Source organism: Seriola aureovittata, chromosome 12 (assembly GCF_021018895.1).
Source record: "Seriola aureovittata isolate HTS-2021-v1 ecotype China chromosome 12, ASM2101889v1, whole genome shotgun sequence".
NCBI lineage: Eukaryota > Metazoa > Chordata > Actinopteri > Carangiformes > Carangidae > Seriola > Seriola aureovittata.
Window position 1 is genome coordinate 25,786,568 of NC_079375.1, and position 16,353 is coordinate 25,802,920.

Consider the following 16,353-nt stretch of genomic DNA (forward strand, 5'->3'; position numbering starts at 1 on the left):
TATAGATGTGAAATGACATTTATTCATGCTCATGTGTTCATAAATAACATGCAGCCCGAGGGAGATCTACACCAGCCTGTTATATATGCAGCTAGCTGCTGACGCTCTGCAGGGACGAGAGCAGCTACAGAAACTATTCACAGCCACGTAGCAACAGAGCAGCGCAGCTCTGTCTCTCACACAGACATTAACAGTCACCGCTGAGAAGACCACATGTTAAAACTCTTTGACCTCCAGGTCTCATCAGTAGGAACCCGGTTCTCCACAGACCCACACTGAAGACTGTTAGCCATGTTGATGACGTGGCTTCAGGGACGAGGCGTTGTTCGGTCCACCTCAGATCTCTCAACAAGTCTGGGATGGATTCGTTTACACATTCACGTTCCCTCAGGATGAACTGTGATAAACTTTCTGTTTATCAGCTCAACATTTTGGTGCACAAACAAATAAACTAACGACATTCCCGTCAGCCTCAGCTGTACTTTCTTACAGTTAGCGTATTTTAGCATGCTAACACGCTAAACTAAGTTGGTGAACATTACGTCATCCAGCTCATCCTTCTCTGGAACTGGAATGGGGCAGATTTCTTCCCTACATCCTCATCTATTTATGAATTTAGCTTGGGGATAAATAAAGTATATATCTATCTATCTATCTATCTATCTATCTATCTATCTATAAGACTTTGATTACCATGGCAACAGAGGATAAAAGAGTCTCCAGATGGCCACGATCAGTCACAATAGTCGCTGAACAGTAAAGCATTGTATAATATGTGAGTGAGGCCTAAGAAGAAGTCTAGAAGAAAGAAAACTCCTTCACACTCCTTATTGTGTACACTGATCTAATTCTGTTATACTGAACATAATAAATACTGATGTTTGCATGAAATGCCATATTTCATTATCCTATAAAATGATATAATCTGAGCCTGATGACGCAGAATAAACACTGCTGCGTACAGAAGAGCAGTGATGTCATGTCTGACAGGTTGGAGGCCGTCAAAAAACTGATCGGTGTTGTTCAGACTGTTGTCGTTCTGTTGCTCCTGTGTATTAAAGTTTGACCTGATTGTGTGGTTTCACTCAAAGGAGAGAAACTTGAGGTTCTTTCAGAAAAAAACTTAAACTGTCGCCATTAAAAGACGACAGAACATAAGAACACTTAACAGGAAGTGGAACTTTAATTTCTCATATTTCACCGTGGGGACTTCAGCAACATTCATGAACATATCAGTGACCAGACGAGTATCGGCTCCATGGTCAGACTGGGAAAGAAATTCAGCCTCGGACTGATCCACTGGGACCGGCCACACATGACACTGACGGAGCCGGTAAAGACTTTAAAAACTTTTCGGATGTTTTGACGGTCCACTGTCCGACCAGGATCCGGGCCGTTGGTCCACATGTCCAGTCCACCTGTGCTCTGGTCTCATCTCTTTCTTTGTCTTTTTAATCCAAAGACTGTGACCAGATTGTTGTCGTACTGTTGTTCCTGTGTATTATAGTAGTTAAAGTTTGACACTGTGTGATTTCACTCACTGCCGCTATTAAAATAAAAACACTAAACAGGAAGTGGAACTTTAATTTGTCGTACTTCACAGATGGTACTTGATAAATTAAAGAAAAGATTCAGCAACATTCACTAACATCTAACACTAACGTCTGTCTGTGTCTCTAGTAGTTTTGTTCCTGTTGCATCATGGGACACACTGCAGTAGGAACGAGCTCACTCATGTTGGTCTCCTTGTGGGTAACAAAGAAAAGCTGTTGTCAAAGGCTGAGTGCAGCCAGGACGTTGTGTGTGGAGGGAAAAGTCTGATTCAGTGCCAGACTCTGTGATCTGTGTGAGAAACATCTATTTTTGGTTTTGGTGGGAGTTACACTCTGGAACTTTTTCTTTCTTTTGTCTAACTTTATGTAAAACCAGGCAGGTCCCATTGAGGCGGAGGAACACCTGCAGACATCAGCTGTGTGCAGCTTCATGAAGTCTCTGAAGGTTTTTACGGTTCGGTACCATGCATTTATAGTGACCGAAACCAGTGCTGCAGGACAGAGGTATTGTCATTTAACACTTGTGTTTCTGTGCAGATTAAACACAACAACATACTAAGTGTTTCCGGGTGCTGGCAGGTGCGTATGTGACAGTTTCCTGCTGCTTCCTGTCTGAGCCCTGAGCTACGCTAACCACGTCCGGTGACGTAGTATAAAGAGAGACGAAGTCAACGTCAGGAGGAGGTGGTGGTGGACGGATGAACGTGACACACGTGAAACCAACAGTTGTATATCATAACCATGACAACAAATATGGTGTAATGTTGAGGAAGATTTAAACCCAAATCTTTTTCAGAACCCAAACCATGACTGTTATTATAATAACCGTGACAACCGAGGTCCTGTACGCCCGCCGCTGTAGCGGCGCTATTTCAGAAGACACTCCGACGATGGGTCGAATCTGACATTAGAACGACCCGTGTGGAGGTTCAGGTCTGAGGACCGGTTGGACATTGTGTTGCTATAGAGACGCTCTGCACACATAGAGGAACGTGCTCGTCTGGTACAAGACCCAACAAAAATCACATCATCACGATTTTTATATTTCTTAGTAGCTTTAGTAAAATGAACTTAACAAAACACCTGCGTGAATCAGCTTCATCAGGGTCAGAGTAAATGTGAGTGGCTGCTCTGCTCCCTTCACCGAGCTTCAACCAGTGAATCATCAACAATAATAACCTGGTCTCAGCTGGTCTCAGAGCTGTAATCTGATGCAGCCTCGATAACAGCGTTCAGCATCATCCGTTCTCTGAGGGTCGACAGCTCCTGTTATTATTAACTCTGGTGGTTGGTTGTAGTTTGTCTCAGTTGCTCCTGTTAGTTTTCACTGTGAATCAAAGTCTGTGACTGTGGGAACTGATCTGACAGCGGACGCCCTCTGAGGCTTGTTCTTTAATAGAAACACATGGTGGCACTTTAACAACGTGCTCCTCCTGCACTCGAAGCATTGAGACAATCGACCTGCAGACAAACACGCCGGACGGATGGAGCCGTCGGTGTGAAGCACATTGAGATTTTTTGTGCTTTCAAAGGAAACGGATGACGGAGCGGAGAGATGCTCGTGGCGACATCAGACTGTCTGTGCGGTCGACCCCGTCTCCCACACAGGACTGAATCATTTCTACAGTTACATGATCTCTGGCTCATTATACATTCATCCACTGCACTAACGGAGATCAGCACCGTGACACCTGAGACCAGGTTCACATCCAGACCACGTGTGGTTCAGGTTCAGACGACAGCAGATCTTTGGTTCAGGTTTATAATCTGTAACTTCTCCACATTAAAACGTCTAAAAACATCTGGACCTGTGTTCTGTATGTTGTTGAGTTGTGTTCTTACATTTTGTTTCCATCAATTCTCAAACCAGAGAAATCTGTGACTTTAATCATGGTAACGCTCCGTTTCATTGGTCGCCTGTCGATGACATCATATCCTCTATGATCATGTGTCAGTGTGTTTGTCTGACAGAAACTCAACATCAACTTTCATTTAGTTTTAAGCCACAGACACTTTTTACACCTCGGTGGTTTTCAGCTCGTTATTTGAACCAGATGATTTTAGTCGTCGGACGTCTGGATCTGAAGTTATCAGAGAAACAAGCCGAGGAAACGTTCGACAGCTCAGCCCCTCGGACACATCCCTCGTCCGCCACACAGTGTTGGAGAAACACTGATTTTTAAAGTGAAGCTGTTTGATTTGTTGTTGCTCCTGGTTTTAATCCCCTGGTGTGTTTGTTGTGGAGAGGAGGAAACCTCTGAGGATCATTCAGCTGCTGGTGAAAACCTGCTGAACCACCGACACTGAAGGAATCCAAACCAGGAGGATGGTAATGGTGGTGAAGACAAAAACTCCCATGATCCCACGCTACTTCAGGATGTCAACAAACGCAGTCTTTTGTTATTGTTTTAATTGAGAGAAGTTGGTGTGTGTTTAAGGTTTAGTGAAAGATGGTGGTTTAGGTTAAACGTTGATGATTGTCACTAGATGTCGCAGTAGACCACCAGCACCAGACCAGCTGCAAAAACAGAGACCAGAGAAACTCCGGTTACGACACTCACAGGGGGGGTGTGGCCTCGTTCTCTGCTCAGGACGCCGTTACTGCACTATATCTTTACATAGAAAATAGTTGTTTTCTGTTGTATTAATGTTTAAAATCTAATTTACAGAACTTTTAATAAACACGTTGTGAACGTTTCCTGTATTGAACCTAGAGCAGGATGTTGACCCTGAACAGAACCATGACCCAGTTTAATAAAGCTGGAGCCACTACAAGTGGACACTGTGCTGCAACAATAGACGAGTTGTCTGTGAACATCGTAGTGAAACAATCAGCACCAACATTTTTCATGTTATTAGAAACATAATCCAAACGTCATTATGTTCCCTTCAAAATAAATCTGCTGTTGTATAAATCAGCTGCACATGAAGTGATTTCTAGGAGTCTGGTGCTGGTGGCTGTAATCTCTGGAAACCCTGCAGATAAATCAAAGTCGTCATCGCCCTCATCTGTCTGCGGCCTCCTCCGTCTCTTTCCTCTAATGCTGAGAAACTTTGAGCTCTGGCTCGGAGGCAACCTCAGGGCTGAACATGGAGTATGAGGATAATCCTCACTGAGGGAGGTTTTTTACCCTGTTCATTTAAATTCTTCCTCCCCCCTTCTTCCTCGGCGGCGAACACGTCTCCTCTCCCTCTGCCCGCCGGCTTGTCGTGATTCCGGCGTTTCAGCAGAATCTCCAGGCCGCCTCCGGACAGGGTCAGGGCAGCTCATCGCTCGCTTTGTGACGCCTCAGCAGAAAGACAGAGGTTCACTGGGACCTCTGATCAAACAGGATCCTTCGCCTCTGTCTCCTGGAAGTCAGCGCCCGCGACTGACAAGCGGCGTGAGGAGAAACTGTCTGATCGTCCTACTGCTGCCAGCATAACACACCCTGATCTTCAAATGAACAGTTGGTGGTTGAGTTGCATTGTGGGAAATGTAGGTGCGAGGTATTGTGGAGGGGGAAAAAAAGAAAGATGATATCTCTGTTTCTCTTTTAAAGGAGGTTTGCTCCGTTCACTGGTCAAACCTGTTGTGAATCACTTGTTTCAGCCTGATGAAGACTGATGAAGACCACCTGTTCAGGTAAAAGCCTCAACATATAAACACCTCAGTCAGAATTAACAGACACAAACCAGCTGACCAGCTGCAGACAGGAAGCTTAAACCTTTTCACTAAACCGATCCAAAGTTTGTCCACGAGTCATGTACTCATCTGTAAACGTGTGAGCTAACAGCTAACAGAGCTAACTGAGCTAACACAGCTAACAGAGCTAACAGCTAACTGAACTAAAAGAGGTAACAGAGCTAACAGCTAACAGAGCTAACTGAGCTAACAGAGCTAACAGAGCTAACAGCTAACTGAACTAACAGAGCTAACAGAGCTAACAGAGCTAACAGAGCTAACAGCTAACTGAGCTAACAGAGCTAACAGCTAACAGAGCTAACTGAGCTAACAGAGCTAACAGAGCTAACACAGCTAACAGTGCTAACTGAGCAGGACCTGGAGCTGTGTAGCACCTGCTCTCTGAACTAGATGTTCTATGTGAAGCTCTCAGCTGCAGCAGAGCTTCTCCCCACCTCCTCATTTCCTTCACACCTCCTCTCTCCTCATGAGATCTGTGAGAACTTCTGCCCGACTCCCACACATGGAGGACTGAACTGTTTCACACAGGAGACCAGTATAACCTTTATGAGACGCTGATTTCATTAATATCACATGACGCAGAAACTTTTCCTTTCCCTGACTCGTGTGAGTCTCTCAGTGCGGGGTGTGACCTTGTACAGTGACATCTGCAGCAGCTCCACTTCCTGGCGTCTCCTCCGCTCTGATCCATCCATCTCCAGCCTGGCGGAGCGCCATCGGCTCCACTGACCGCCGGCACCAAGGTCGGGTCAATGTCAGCGGCTCCGCCGCCTCCGTCCGTGGGTGGAGCCGTCACCAGCCACCAGTAATGTTTAATGCACCACAGCTGGAAGTGAATTGGCTCTGTGTCGCTGACAGTACATGCACGAGCTAACACACATTAACTGTGCAACCACTGAAGCAGACCACACAGGTGACATGGTGCTTATTTCTAAATAAATGAACATGAACAAGCGGTCGGGACGAGAGGCGGGGCTTCAGGTCATATGTCTAACATGACACACGCATCTATACACGCTACACCGGAAAAGCTCACCAGCATGACTAGCTACTAGTTTGCTTGTATTAGCTGTCTGGTTAGCTTTGTGTGCTATTAGAAGCTAGCTAATTCAAGTGGCAAGTTGTAACATTGCAGAATTATACTGTGGACAAGTGATTTCAACATGTAGAGATCTCAGAGCAGATACAACGCAACATCTTATATGAAAGGGGAGATATTTGGACATAAAGACTTTCTACATCAGGTCATACGACGGCTCCTCTCTCCCACTCTGCATCTGCATATTAATAAAGTTGTAGGGGCTGATGTGGAAACACGGAGGGGCTGATGGGAAAGTTGGATGTGTGAGGAAGCAGAGAGAGAGAGAGGCGGTGATTATCTGGGCTTACACAGCTCATCAGTCTGCTCTGCTCCTTAATTCACACTGACCTCATTTAAGTTGATTTTACTATTGAAACTTTGACTCTCTCTCTCTCTCTCTGTACTCGTCCTCTCTCATTAACCACAGCTGTCAGGCCGCTCTCTCCTGTCAGGGCCGTCAGCAGGAATCCTGTCATGAAATCACATGATGAGACGGCTGCACTCATCCAGCTGTGACGGAACTCGCTCTGTCGACACCTGAGTCGAATCATTACATTAATAATAAAAAAGATTTCTGCGGAGGAGCCGCTGACTGAGACTTGGAACAAACTGTCAGACTTCACAAAGTCTGAATTCATCTGTTGCACAAAGCAATTTAGTTCTCGACCGTCTTAAGACGGACCGTGGTGCATTGGATTCTGGGTAAATTAAGATTTTTTTTTCGAAATACAAAAAAATGTCCGACTGAGGAGCCACGTCCAACCGCTGAGCTCCGTTCACCCTCAGCGGGACATGTTTGTCTTTAGGAAGAATTCAACAGTTACAGGAGGGAAGAGGAGGGAAACAATGAAAAGAAAAACCTGATTGGGATAAAAATATTGCAGCGACAGTAAACAGAGTTCATCCCAGCGTCGGCGGGAGCATCAAAGACGTTCAGGAAAAATATAAAAACACGGTGCGAGACGCAAAGACAGAAGAAGAAGAAGCACTGCAGAAATGGTAGTAGAAGAAGAAGATATACGGCGGGCAGTCGCCTCTGTTTCGGGGGATGAACGCTGGACGAGACGACAAGAGGAGAACACAGGTGACATATCTCTGCTGATTGGGTGACAGCCGTGGAAAGCTGGTGGTGTTGTTGATGCTAACGCTATATAACTCATTGTTTATAAAAACAGGAATAAGACTCTGATCAAACGTTGTCTTCGTCCTCGCGGCGAGACGTGGTTTCCTCGTGTTCTCTTGCCTCGTGAATCAGACAAGATCCCGTTTGATCCAACACACAGTCGGGACTGTAGACGAGGCCACAATTAAAAAATGGCAAATGAAGCTGCTGACGTCCCGAGGTGATGATTCAGCTCAGCGAGAGCGAGCGTTCACCAGCGCAGTCTGCACTCATGTGGAAGGAGGAGCTGACCATCTACTGTACGTGTGAGCGTGCACGAGTGGGTAACATATACATACACACTTTGTGTGTACATCTGCCTGTGTGTGTGTGTGTGTGTGTGTGTCCTCTTAGTTAACTCTATAAGAAGTCCCAGAGGAGCGGTGAATGTGGGTCATCTCCAGCTGAGCGCTGTGAAATGAAGGCAGTCCTCACACAGTCCCCTGAGGGGCCCCGTGCGGCCTGTTCTCCTCTGACTCACACACATGAGGACGGGATTATCTGTGTGAGATATCTGCTGCATTGTTCCAGCGGAGAGAAACTCACAACTGCAACTCTGAGGGTTTTATAATTCCTCTTCCTGTCGTGTGTGAAGAAGCCGCTGAACTACAAACACACATGTTCCCACTTCCACTGTGAAATCTATACGTTTTCATCTGGAGTCTGTCACACTGTAAACACACACACACACACACACACACACACACACACACACACACACACACACACACAGAGTGTTTCCCTCCACAGGGAGTCGTCTCCTCCTGTAATCTACAGAGCTGCAGAGGCCAGATTAAAAACAAGACAATAACTGAACGACTTTTCAACTGATCCCTGTTAAACCAGTGGCCTAGTTTTTTTTAAGAGGACCCTGATTGTCATTTTCAAACACACACACACAAACACACACACACACACACACACACACACACACACACACGTTACTGCAGCGTCAGACTTACAGGTTTTAAAAGCCGTCTTTTTTTTGTACCAGTCATATTAGATATTGTGCGGCAGCGACATCAGAGCCGCCATGTTTGAAATCACACAGGTGACAATAATTCGCTCAGTCTCACGAGGCAGAACGAAGTCAGTTGGAAACGGAGGCCAGATAATCGTCACCTTCGTCGAGCTGATTCTTCTGACTCATTATATCACCACAGATCTGAATCCTGTTCCCACACCAGCGCTGCGATCAGCCAATGACGGAGCGGCGCCGCAAATATCATGCGAGCAACGTGTAAAGACGTGAGAACACAGGAGAAGTGAGGAAGTCAAAGACAGGAAGAGCGTTAGCGTTCCCTGGAGGAAGTGACATCACGTTCACACTCATCAGTATCACGACATCATCGTCAGTCCTACCTGTGCTGCTCTGGATGGTCCTGACGGTCGTTGCAGACGTGCGCGGCGGCGAGGACGGCAGCAGGAGCAGCGGCCTCCCTCCCTCTCCCTCCTCCTCCCCGGCGCAGCCCTGGTCGATCGCCCTCACGTAGCTGTGGCTCCGCATCCGGAAGCAGCCCGGCATCGGCAGGGTGTCCATGGTGTCCAAGCTGTCCATGGCCGCCTCCATGGCCTGGGACTGCATCTCACTGTACACCTGCTCACACACCTGCTCAATCTGCCCGTTCACCTCCACCTCACTCAGCTGGAGGGGGGGGGGGGGGGGGGGGGGGGGGGGGCGGACAGTGGAGAGAGTGAGGAGGCTGTTTGTGTTTAACTGTCTTCAACATCAGTGAACTGGAGGTCAGTTTGAGGTCAGACAGATAATCAATAATTACACTGTCGAGAGTCGCAGCGTCTGTCAGTCAGAAACATCCATAACAACAATGTCACCACATGACAACATCCAATATGGCCGCCCTAACGTGACGACAACGACAGAAGCAACATTGACAACATTAGCTGAGCTACAAAGAATACATCAGTTAAACCTCTTTAACACTAGACAAACAGAGGTCACTAGAGGTCATGAGGTCAAGCTCAACCAATCAGGACTCAGTCTGCACATCAGGTTTAAATCTGATGAAGTTACTGATCAGCAGACTGGAGGGATTTTATTATTATAGTTTCCTTTTGTTTCTTCCATATTTACTTTTCACTGTTTTAATATTGTGATGATAAAGTTGTTGGTTCATATTTCTTGGTGCAAACAGAAGCTTTTTAACAGAAACCCATGGAGTTAAATGACACGTCAGAGGACAGCGGCACACAGTCTGACAGACAGGCCTCTGTGATCCTCCGCCATCCAAGTAAACATGTCTGCTGCTTCCTCCTCCACATGCACCAGTCCGCTTTTTATTTCTCATTTGTTCATTTCTGTCGTTTCTTAATTTTCCTTGCTCTTCCTGTCCGTGTCCCCTGAGCCTGATCACAGGTCAGCTCTCGCGTCAGGACTGATCTACAGGAGACGGATCGGTTCGTGTTGAGCCGCCTCTGAGCGATCCTGTGGCTGGTGTCGGGAGGTTTAAATGATTCACGGCGTTGCAGCTGCCGCGCCGCACGCAGCCCCTCCCTCGCAGAGCGACATGTATCATTCATGCAGCTGCTGCGAGGAAACATGACGGCTGAGAATAAAAGTGTCTCCACCAAACTAAAGTCGAGAGTGAACTCACACTGAAGGTGCGCAGTGATTTGTGAGTGAGTGTGTGTGTGTGTTCATAGTTATGTTAGTTGACCATGCAGAGGAGAATAAGACAGTTAGTAGAGGTTCACTGTGATGCTGATGATGATTGTGATGATGATGATGATGATGATGATGATGAAAGGGAGTGGTGGGGGCAGCTAACCAAAGTGGTGCCAACACAGTTTTCATTTAAAGAGCAGATTACCTCGAAACACACGCAGAATGAACGATACGTGTGTTTTCCTGATGGCTGTAGAGTGAGCCAGGTAATCACAGGTGTACAGGTGAGGAACTGCAGGAACACTACAGTGCTGCAGGAAGGACTCACTTCCTGTCCCCTTGTCCTGAAGGTTTGTTGAATGTGACTGAAATAAAGTCTGTGTTTAACTTTCACGTTTTATTCTACGACATAAAACACGTCAGTAAATACTCCACCTCTACGTCTCGGTTGCTAACGAGTGTCTCAATGAGACGACAGAGGTCGTCGGGGACGTTAAACGTCGTCACGTTGAACATGAAAACCGACCTCCTCACCAGTCCACCTTCACAGCCTCGTTGTGTTTATACAAACTTCTGTAGACGAGCTCAGAGCTAAACCAAACTACAAGCTGAAGTTCAGAGAAGTCATGTGACCGTGGTGTTGAAGTCATGTGACCGTGGTGTAGTTGGTTTATAGCCTAGCATTAGCTTGTTACTTTTGCTAATTGTACTGAGGCTTCAAACATCATAAAGTGATGTTCGTTAGTGAAGATGATCCTGCTGAACTAAACCTGGCAGGATCAGAAACTACTTTATTTTCTCTAATAATCCAAAGGTCAACGTTAAAATCCCATCAGCTGTTTGTGAACCAGGGTGAAGCTAACTTCACTATACATCATCCCTGCAGCAACAGTCATCCACGAGTTATCCTCTACATTACTATCAGTTAGAACAGCTGCTTTTCTATGAATAAATGTTCAAAGAGGAGCGAAATGGAAATGTCATTCTCTGTTTTTCTTCTCGTCCATAAACACTCGCTCCGTCAGGATATAAATCTTCACAGCTTCATCTTTAATAAAAGCTTCAGTATTTACAGCTGAGCTCTGGAGCAGTTGTTCAAACCAGACGAAATATTTGACTTTGTTGGGGACTATTTTCAGCGGCGGATTAATCTACTTTTTGGTGTGTGTGTGTGTGTGTGTGTGTGTGTGTGTGTGTGTGTGTGTGTGTGTGTGTGTGGGACTGAGTTTAATAGCTTGTAAAAACAGTGGAGCTCTGTGGCTCGGAGGAGACAGGTACATCTGGTAGTGATACACACACACACACACACACACACACACACTCTCTCTCTCTCTCTCTCTCTCTCTCTCTCTCTCTCTCTCTCTCTCTCTCTCTCTCGCTCTCTCACACACACACCACCAGACGTGTCCCCGGAGGAAACACCTGCAGTGTGATGGATGGAAACATGGCTGTGATCCTCAGTACAGGCCTCACAGTGCAGACCTGGAGTCAGACAGGATTTGAAACCATTTCCAAACAAAGGAGCAGAGCTCTGCTTCATCAGTGAGGTCGGCGGTGGAGCACAGGTGTGTCTGGAGGCAGGTACGCTGTGGTCTACACTAACACTAACTCCTCCTTCAGACAGACACCCACACTAAAGACGTGGGGCTGCAGCAGTGACATCACATTTTGACACTGAAAACAACTGAACTGAGAAATGAAATGAAACTTGTATTGGCACTGAAAAAGGTTCCAGTAGTTTTTGTTTCACGTCTTTCAGTGTCAATCTTCAGGTTATTTCTTCATGTCTGTCTTTTTTAACGCCGTCACCATTTTTCAGTCTCACTGGCTTTAGTTGTTTCTACTGACGAGCCCTGTAATCTGGAACTGACTGACTGACTGACTGAGTGACTGACTGACTGACTGACTGACTGACTGACTGACTGACTGACTGACTGACTGACTGACTGACTGAGTGACTGAGTGAGTGAGTGACTGACTGAGTGACTGACTGACTGACTGACTGACTGAGTGAGTGAGTGAGTGACTGACTGACAGTGACTGACTGAGTGACTGAGTGACTGAGTGAGTGACTGAGTGACTGAGTGACTGACTGACTGACTGAGTGACTGAGTGAGTGACTGACTGAGTGACTGACTGACTGAGTGACTGACTGAGTGACTGACGAAGATATTATGTCTCTTCTAACTTTCTCTCTGATCATGTTTCAGTAAATCCAGCTGAAGTCACAGCTCAGTCTTTGACTTTCATTTCTGTGTTTGGTGATTTTGTGTCAGACGACGTCGTGGTTATAAAGTCAGGATTTGATCAGAGCCGGTTCAGACAGACACCAAGTTTAGACCTGGTCTTGTTCAGTGGTACATACCATATGTTTGTATTTGAGGCTGTGTGATGGTTTTAGAGCGCAGCCTCTGAAGCAGCTTTAACACCAGAGAACGAACCTCTCTCTCCATTACTAATATGATCAAAAGCTCCAGTACCAACAAGTAAGAGGACCTTGAGTTGAGACTGTTTTGTCAACAGCTATAAGGATTATGTTAAATTTGTGTTCTTAATAAGGTTTATGTTGAAAAACAGTGACTCTGACCCTTAAAGACAGTGAAATGGAAAAAGAGCAGCTGGTCCGACACTGTGTCAGGACAGCTCATCTCTCACACGAACCAATCAGACCAGATACGAATAAATAAGTAGAACAGCATTAAGTTACAGTTTGTCAGTCAGGTGTCGACCACAAGCCACAAACTCCATTTCACACGGAAATGGTTTCAAACAGCGTCACGTCGCTCCAGGCCTGAGTGTCTGAGTGTGTCTGTGACTGGGTGGAGAGACTGTGGGTACAAAGGCAGCGGTGTTGGCAACCAACCTGACTGATGGTGCTCATGGCCCTCATGTAGCTTTCATTGCGTGAGCGGTATTGGGGTGAGGACAGCAGCGATTTGGGGTCGAGGAGGGTTTTGGGGTCCAGGGTATCCAGGCTTCTATTGATTGAAACCTCACTCACCGCACGCAGGTAACTGTGGCTCCTGATCTGCAGTTTGGGCGAGTGCTCTGTCGAAATCCTGCAAGAGGGACGACATGGGCAGAGAGTTACTCACATCGTATTCTGTCCATGTTACACAGAAAACCAGCTGAACACGCACAAAGTCATTTATGATCCACAGAGTCTCTGCTGTGACAAATCTGTGTCATACAATCTGATCTACAGTCAGACGCTTCCTGGTCTGCAGCAGCTCGTGGCTGTGGAGACGTCACAAGAAGCTTTTTATCTTTATACTATAAAACACATAGTTTATATGAGACAGTGATGAAAATGACCCACATACATGACAGCATGTTCAACTTGAGCTAATGCTAACAATGCTAGCTCTGATGAAACATTAAAGCAGAATGCAGTTAATTTAAAGCTCCATCCAGTCTAAAGGTGTGATTGATTATAATGATTATTGATTTGATAATAGATCAGCTCTAGCTTCTATATTAATACTTTGAAAGTATCAAAGCCTCAGTCCACAGAGAAATGCACACAGCCTGTATTCAGAAACTGAGCCTTAAAACCAGCCGTCAGGACTTCTGGAACTTTGTGATGTCACAACAAAGCAGTCACCAAGCCCCGCCCACCTGGACCCACCATCCAAACCTTGCAGGATTTGGTTTCTCTGAGTGTTTTTACCTGAAATCTGCTTTATTTTTATTGGATCAGTCAGAAAACAGTCAGCCAATCAGAAGAGAGGCTCAGAGCCTCCTCTCTTCTGATTGGCTCACCGACCTGTTGTTACTAGAGCTGCAGAGAGAAGCCTGAGAGAGGAGATGTAAAACTACACTGAGATGGTTTTTATATCTTGTTATGGATCAACACTTCAAATAAAACACAGAAGAAGAAGAAACATGGAGCTTTAAATGAATCTGCACTTGTATATTAATACATAGAAAAGGTTTTTATATTTCATACACATAGTTTTTTTCTGTATTCGTCATAACGCTCCACAGACCAGTGGGATCTGATTATTGATTGTGTGGATTTAATAACTGGCTGTGTGGACTGAACACATGGTAAACACCAGTTTCCTCTGTGCAGGTTCAGGACTCCTCCCACACAGGTGTAGAATCAGGACCGTCCAACTACATGTATGTAGTCTCTCTGAGGACACGGGTCCGTCTGTGTCACACGTTTCAAATCAAACTGCACAGACAAACACATGACGGTGTCCTGAGGTGATGAACGCCATGAAGGAAAGCAGCTTAGTTCAAGTTTATAGATGATTGATTTTTTAATCAAAAACAGATTGGGAACAGCTGACCAGATGATGAAGATGATGAGGATGAGGAAGATGAAGAAGACAACTCAATCCTAATGTGTAAAAACTTTCTACTAAAGGAAGAGAGTCTGTTTGTCACAGCTTCAGTCGATAATGTCTCAGTCACATCTTCTCCTCATTCTTTTCCTCTTGAAAGTGTGTGTGTGTGTGTGTGTGTGTGTGTGTGTGTGTGTGTGTGTGTGTGTGTGTGTGGGCAGGTCTATAAATGTGTGTGTTTGACACAGTGAGAGCAGACAACAGAAAAAGCCGAGCTGCAGCCTGAGTCCCTCGACTCCTCACTGTAATTACTCTCAGTATTTAGAGCTGAGAGCTTAATTAGAGGAGGGTGATATTTCTGTGTTCAGACTGAGATTACACCTGTCGGACCAGACGGGAGTCGCTCCGACACGTTCAGGACACCCTGAGTCCGCCATCAAAGATATTAGTAGAAATACATGTCACACAATGTCAACGCTTAAACCATAAATTGTAATGTCTACCGACAGTCTACATGTGAGGCGTTTAGGGGACATCAGTAAATTGTAGCATCTACAGACAGTCTACATGTGAGGCGTTTAGGGGACATCAGTAAATTGTAGCATCTACAGACAGTCTACATGTGAGGCGTTTAGGAAATATCTGTAAACTGTAACACTTACCCATAGTCTGCATGCGAGGCGTTGAGGGGTCATCGGTAAATTGTAATGTCTACGGACAGTATGAATGTGGGGCATTTAGGGGACATTAGTAAATTGTAGCGACAGTCTGCAGTGGGGGGGGCTCTGGATTTTAACGGGCTTATTTGTCTGCGCCCCCCCACCCCCCCACCTCAGCAGTCAGTATTAATGCAGAGAATGACATATCTATTGAAGGCTGTGACATCAGCTGCAGGACGTCAACACGCTGTGTGGCGTTCAGGACAGTCTGTATAAACTATGAAGACACATACATGGTGCTGAGCTTCGTGGACAGAGAGTGAAGTCTTACTGTAGAGTGGTCATCTCAGTCAGAGACGGCTGCGTGGCTTTCAGGTAGCTGGCCCGGCGCGCCTGGATCTTGGGGGAGGGTTTGGGACTCCCGTCGGAGTCTCCGCTGTCGTCCTCCGCCATGGCTTTGACGTAGCTGCCGCTCCTCATCCTCCGACAGGGGATGTCGTCCTCCTTCCCCAGAGGAGAGAAGCCGCTCCACTCATCCTGAGGAACCTGGTGACCCGGCAGAGAGGACAGAGACACGGCGTCAGGAGGATCCACGCCGCTGCTGTCTGAGTCCCAGCCACCAAACTGGCTTCCTACACTGTCCTGCCGGTACATGGAGGCCGTAACACACAGCGGACATGCAGCACAACACCAACACAACGTCTAGCTCCACAAACACAGACTGGACTTAAACTGAATGCTGGTATTTCTCTTCACCATCACTCTCTCTCTCTCTCACACACTTCCACTCACACTGCTGAGGGACAGTGTCGGCTAATTAGCATGGAGCAGGATGTGTTCGGCTCTGAGATTTCTCTCTGGCTAATTCACACATCTGCTCTCCAGGAGTCAGCTCAGTTCACCAGCACACAGGAGAGCGTGTGTGTGTGTGTGTGTGTCTGCTTTGTAATGTGGTGTAAGATGTTCTACTGAGAGTAACTGCACGAGCACATGAACAAATCCACGTAAAGATAAAGCAGCTTTCACAGTTTTCAGAAGAGACTTAAAAAGCCGTTCACCCGAATAAAAAAAAAAAAAAAATGCAAAATGAAAACTCAAATTAAAAGTCAGATATCTTTGATTAAATGAGTCCAGGTTCTGTCTCTTCTTCGGGACAGTGGCAGTGAAAAACAAAGACTTCCAAAAACTGTAGCTGCAGCTGAGTTTCTCAAAAGGCCCCTGAAGTTTTCTGAGTGATCCAATAAAAATAAAGCAGATTTCAGGTAAAAACACTCAGAGAAGCCAAATCCTGCAAGGTT

At 46.1% G+C, this 16,353-nt stretch overlaps 1 protein-coding gene across 7 annotated transcripts in view; it reads right to left on the reverse strand.

The window, feature by feature from the left end:
* dlgap1a (discs, large (Drosophila) homolog-associated protein 1a) overlaps positions 1-16,353 on the reverse strand; it is a 70,885-nt gene that overhangs the window by 15,885 nt on the left and 38,647 nt on the right. For all 7 annotated transcript variants that reach the window (XM_056390766.1, XM_056390772.1, XM_056390770.1 and 4 more), the window contains 3 exons: positions 15,387-15,601; positions 12,968-13,163; positions 8,844-9,126 (listed from right to left, as the gene is read on the reverse strand). In XM_056390766.1, coding sequence (XP_056246741.1) covers positions 8,844-9,126; positions 12,968-13,163; positions 15,387-15,601 — 694 coding nt within the window. The remainder of the gene's footprint in view (positions 1-8,843; positions 9,127-12,967; positions 13,164-15,386; positions 15,602-16,353) is intronic.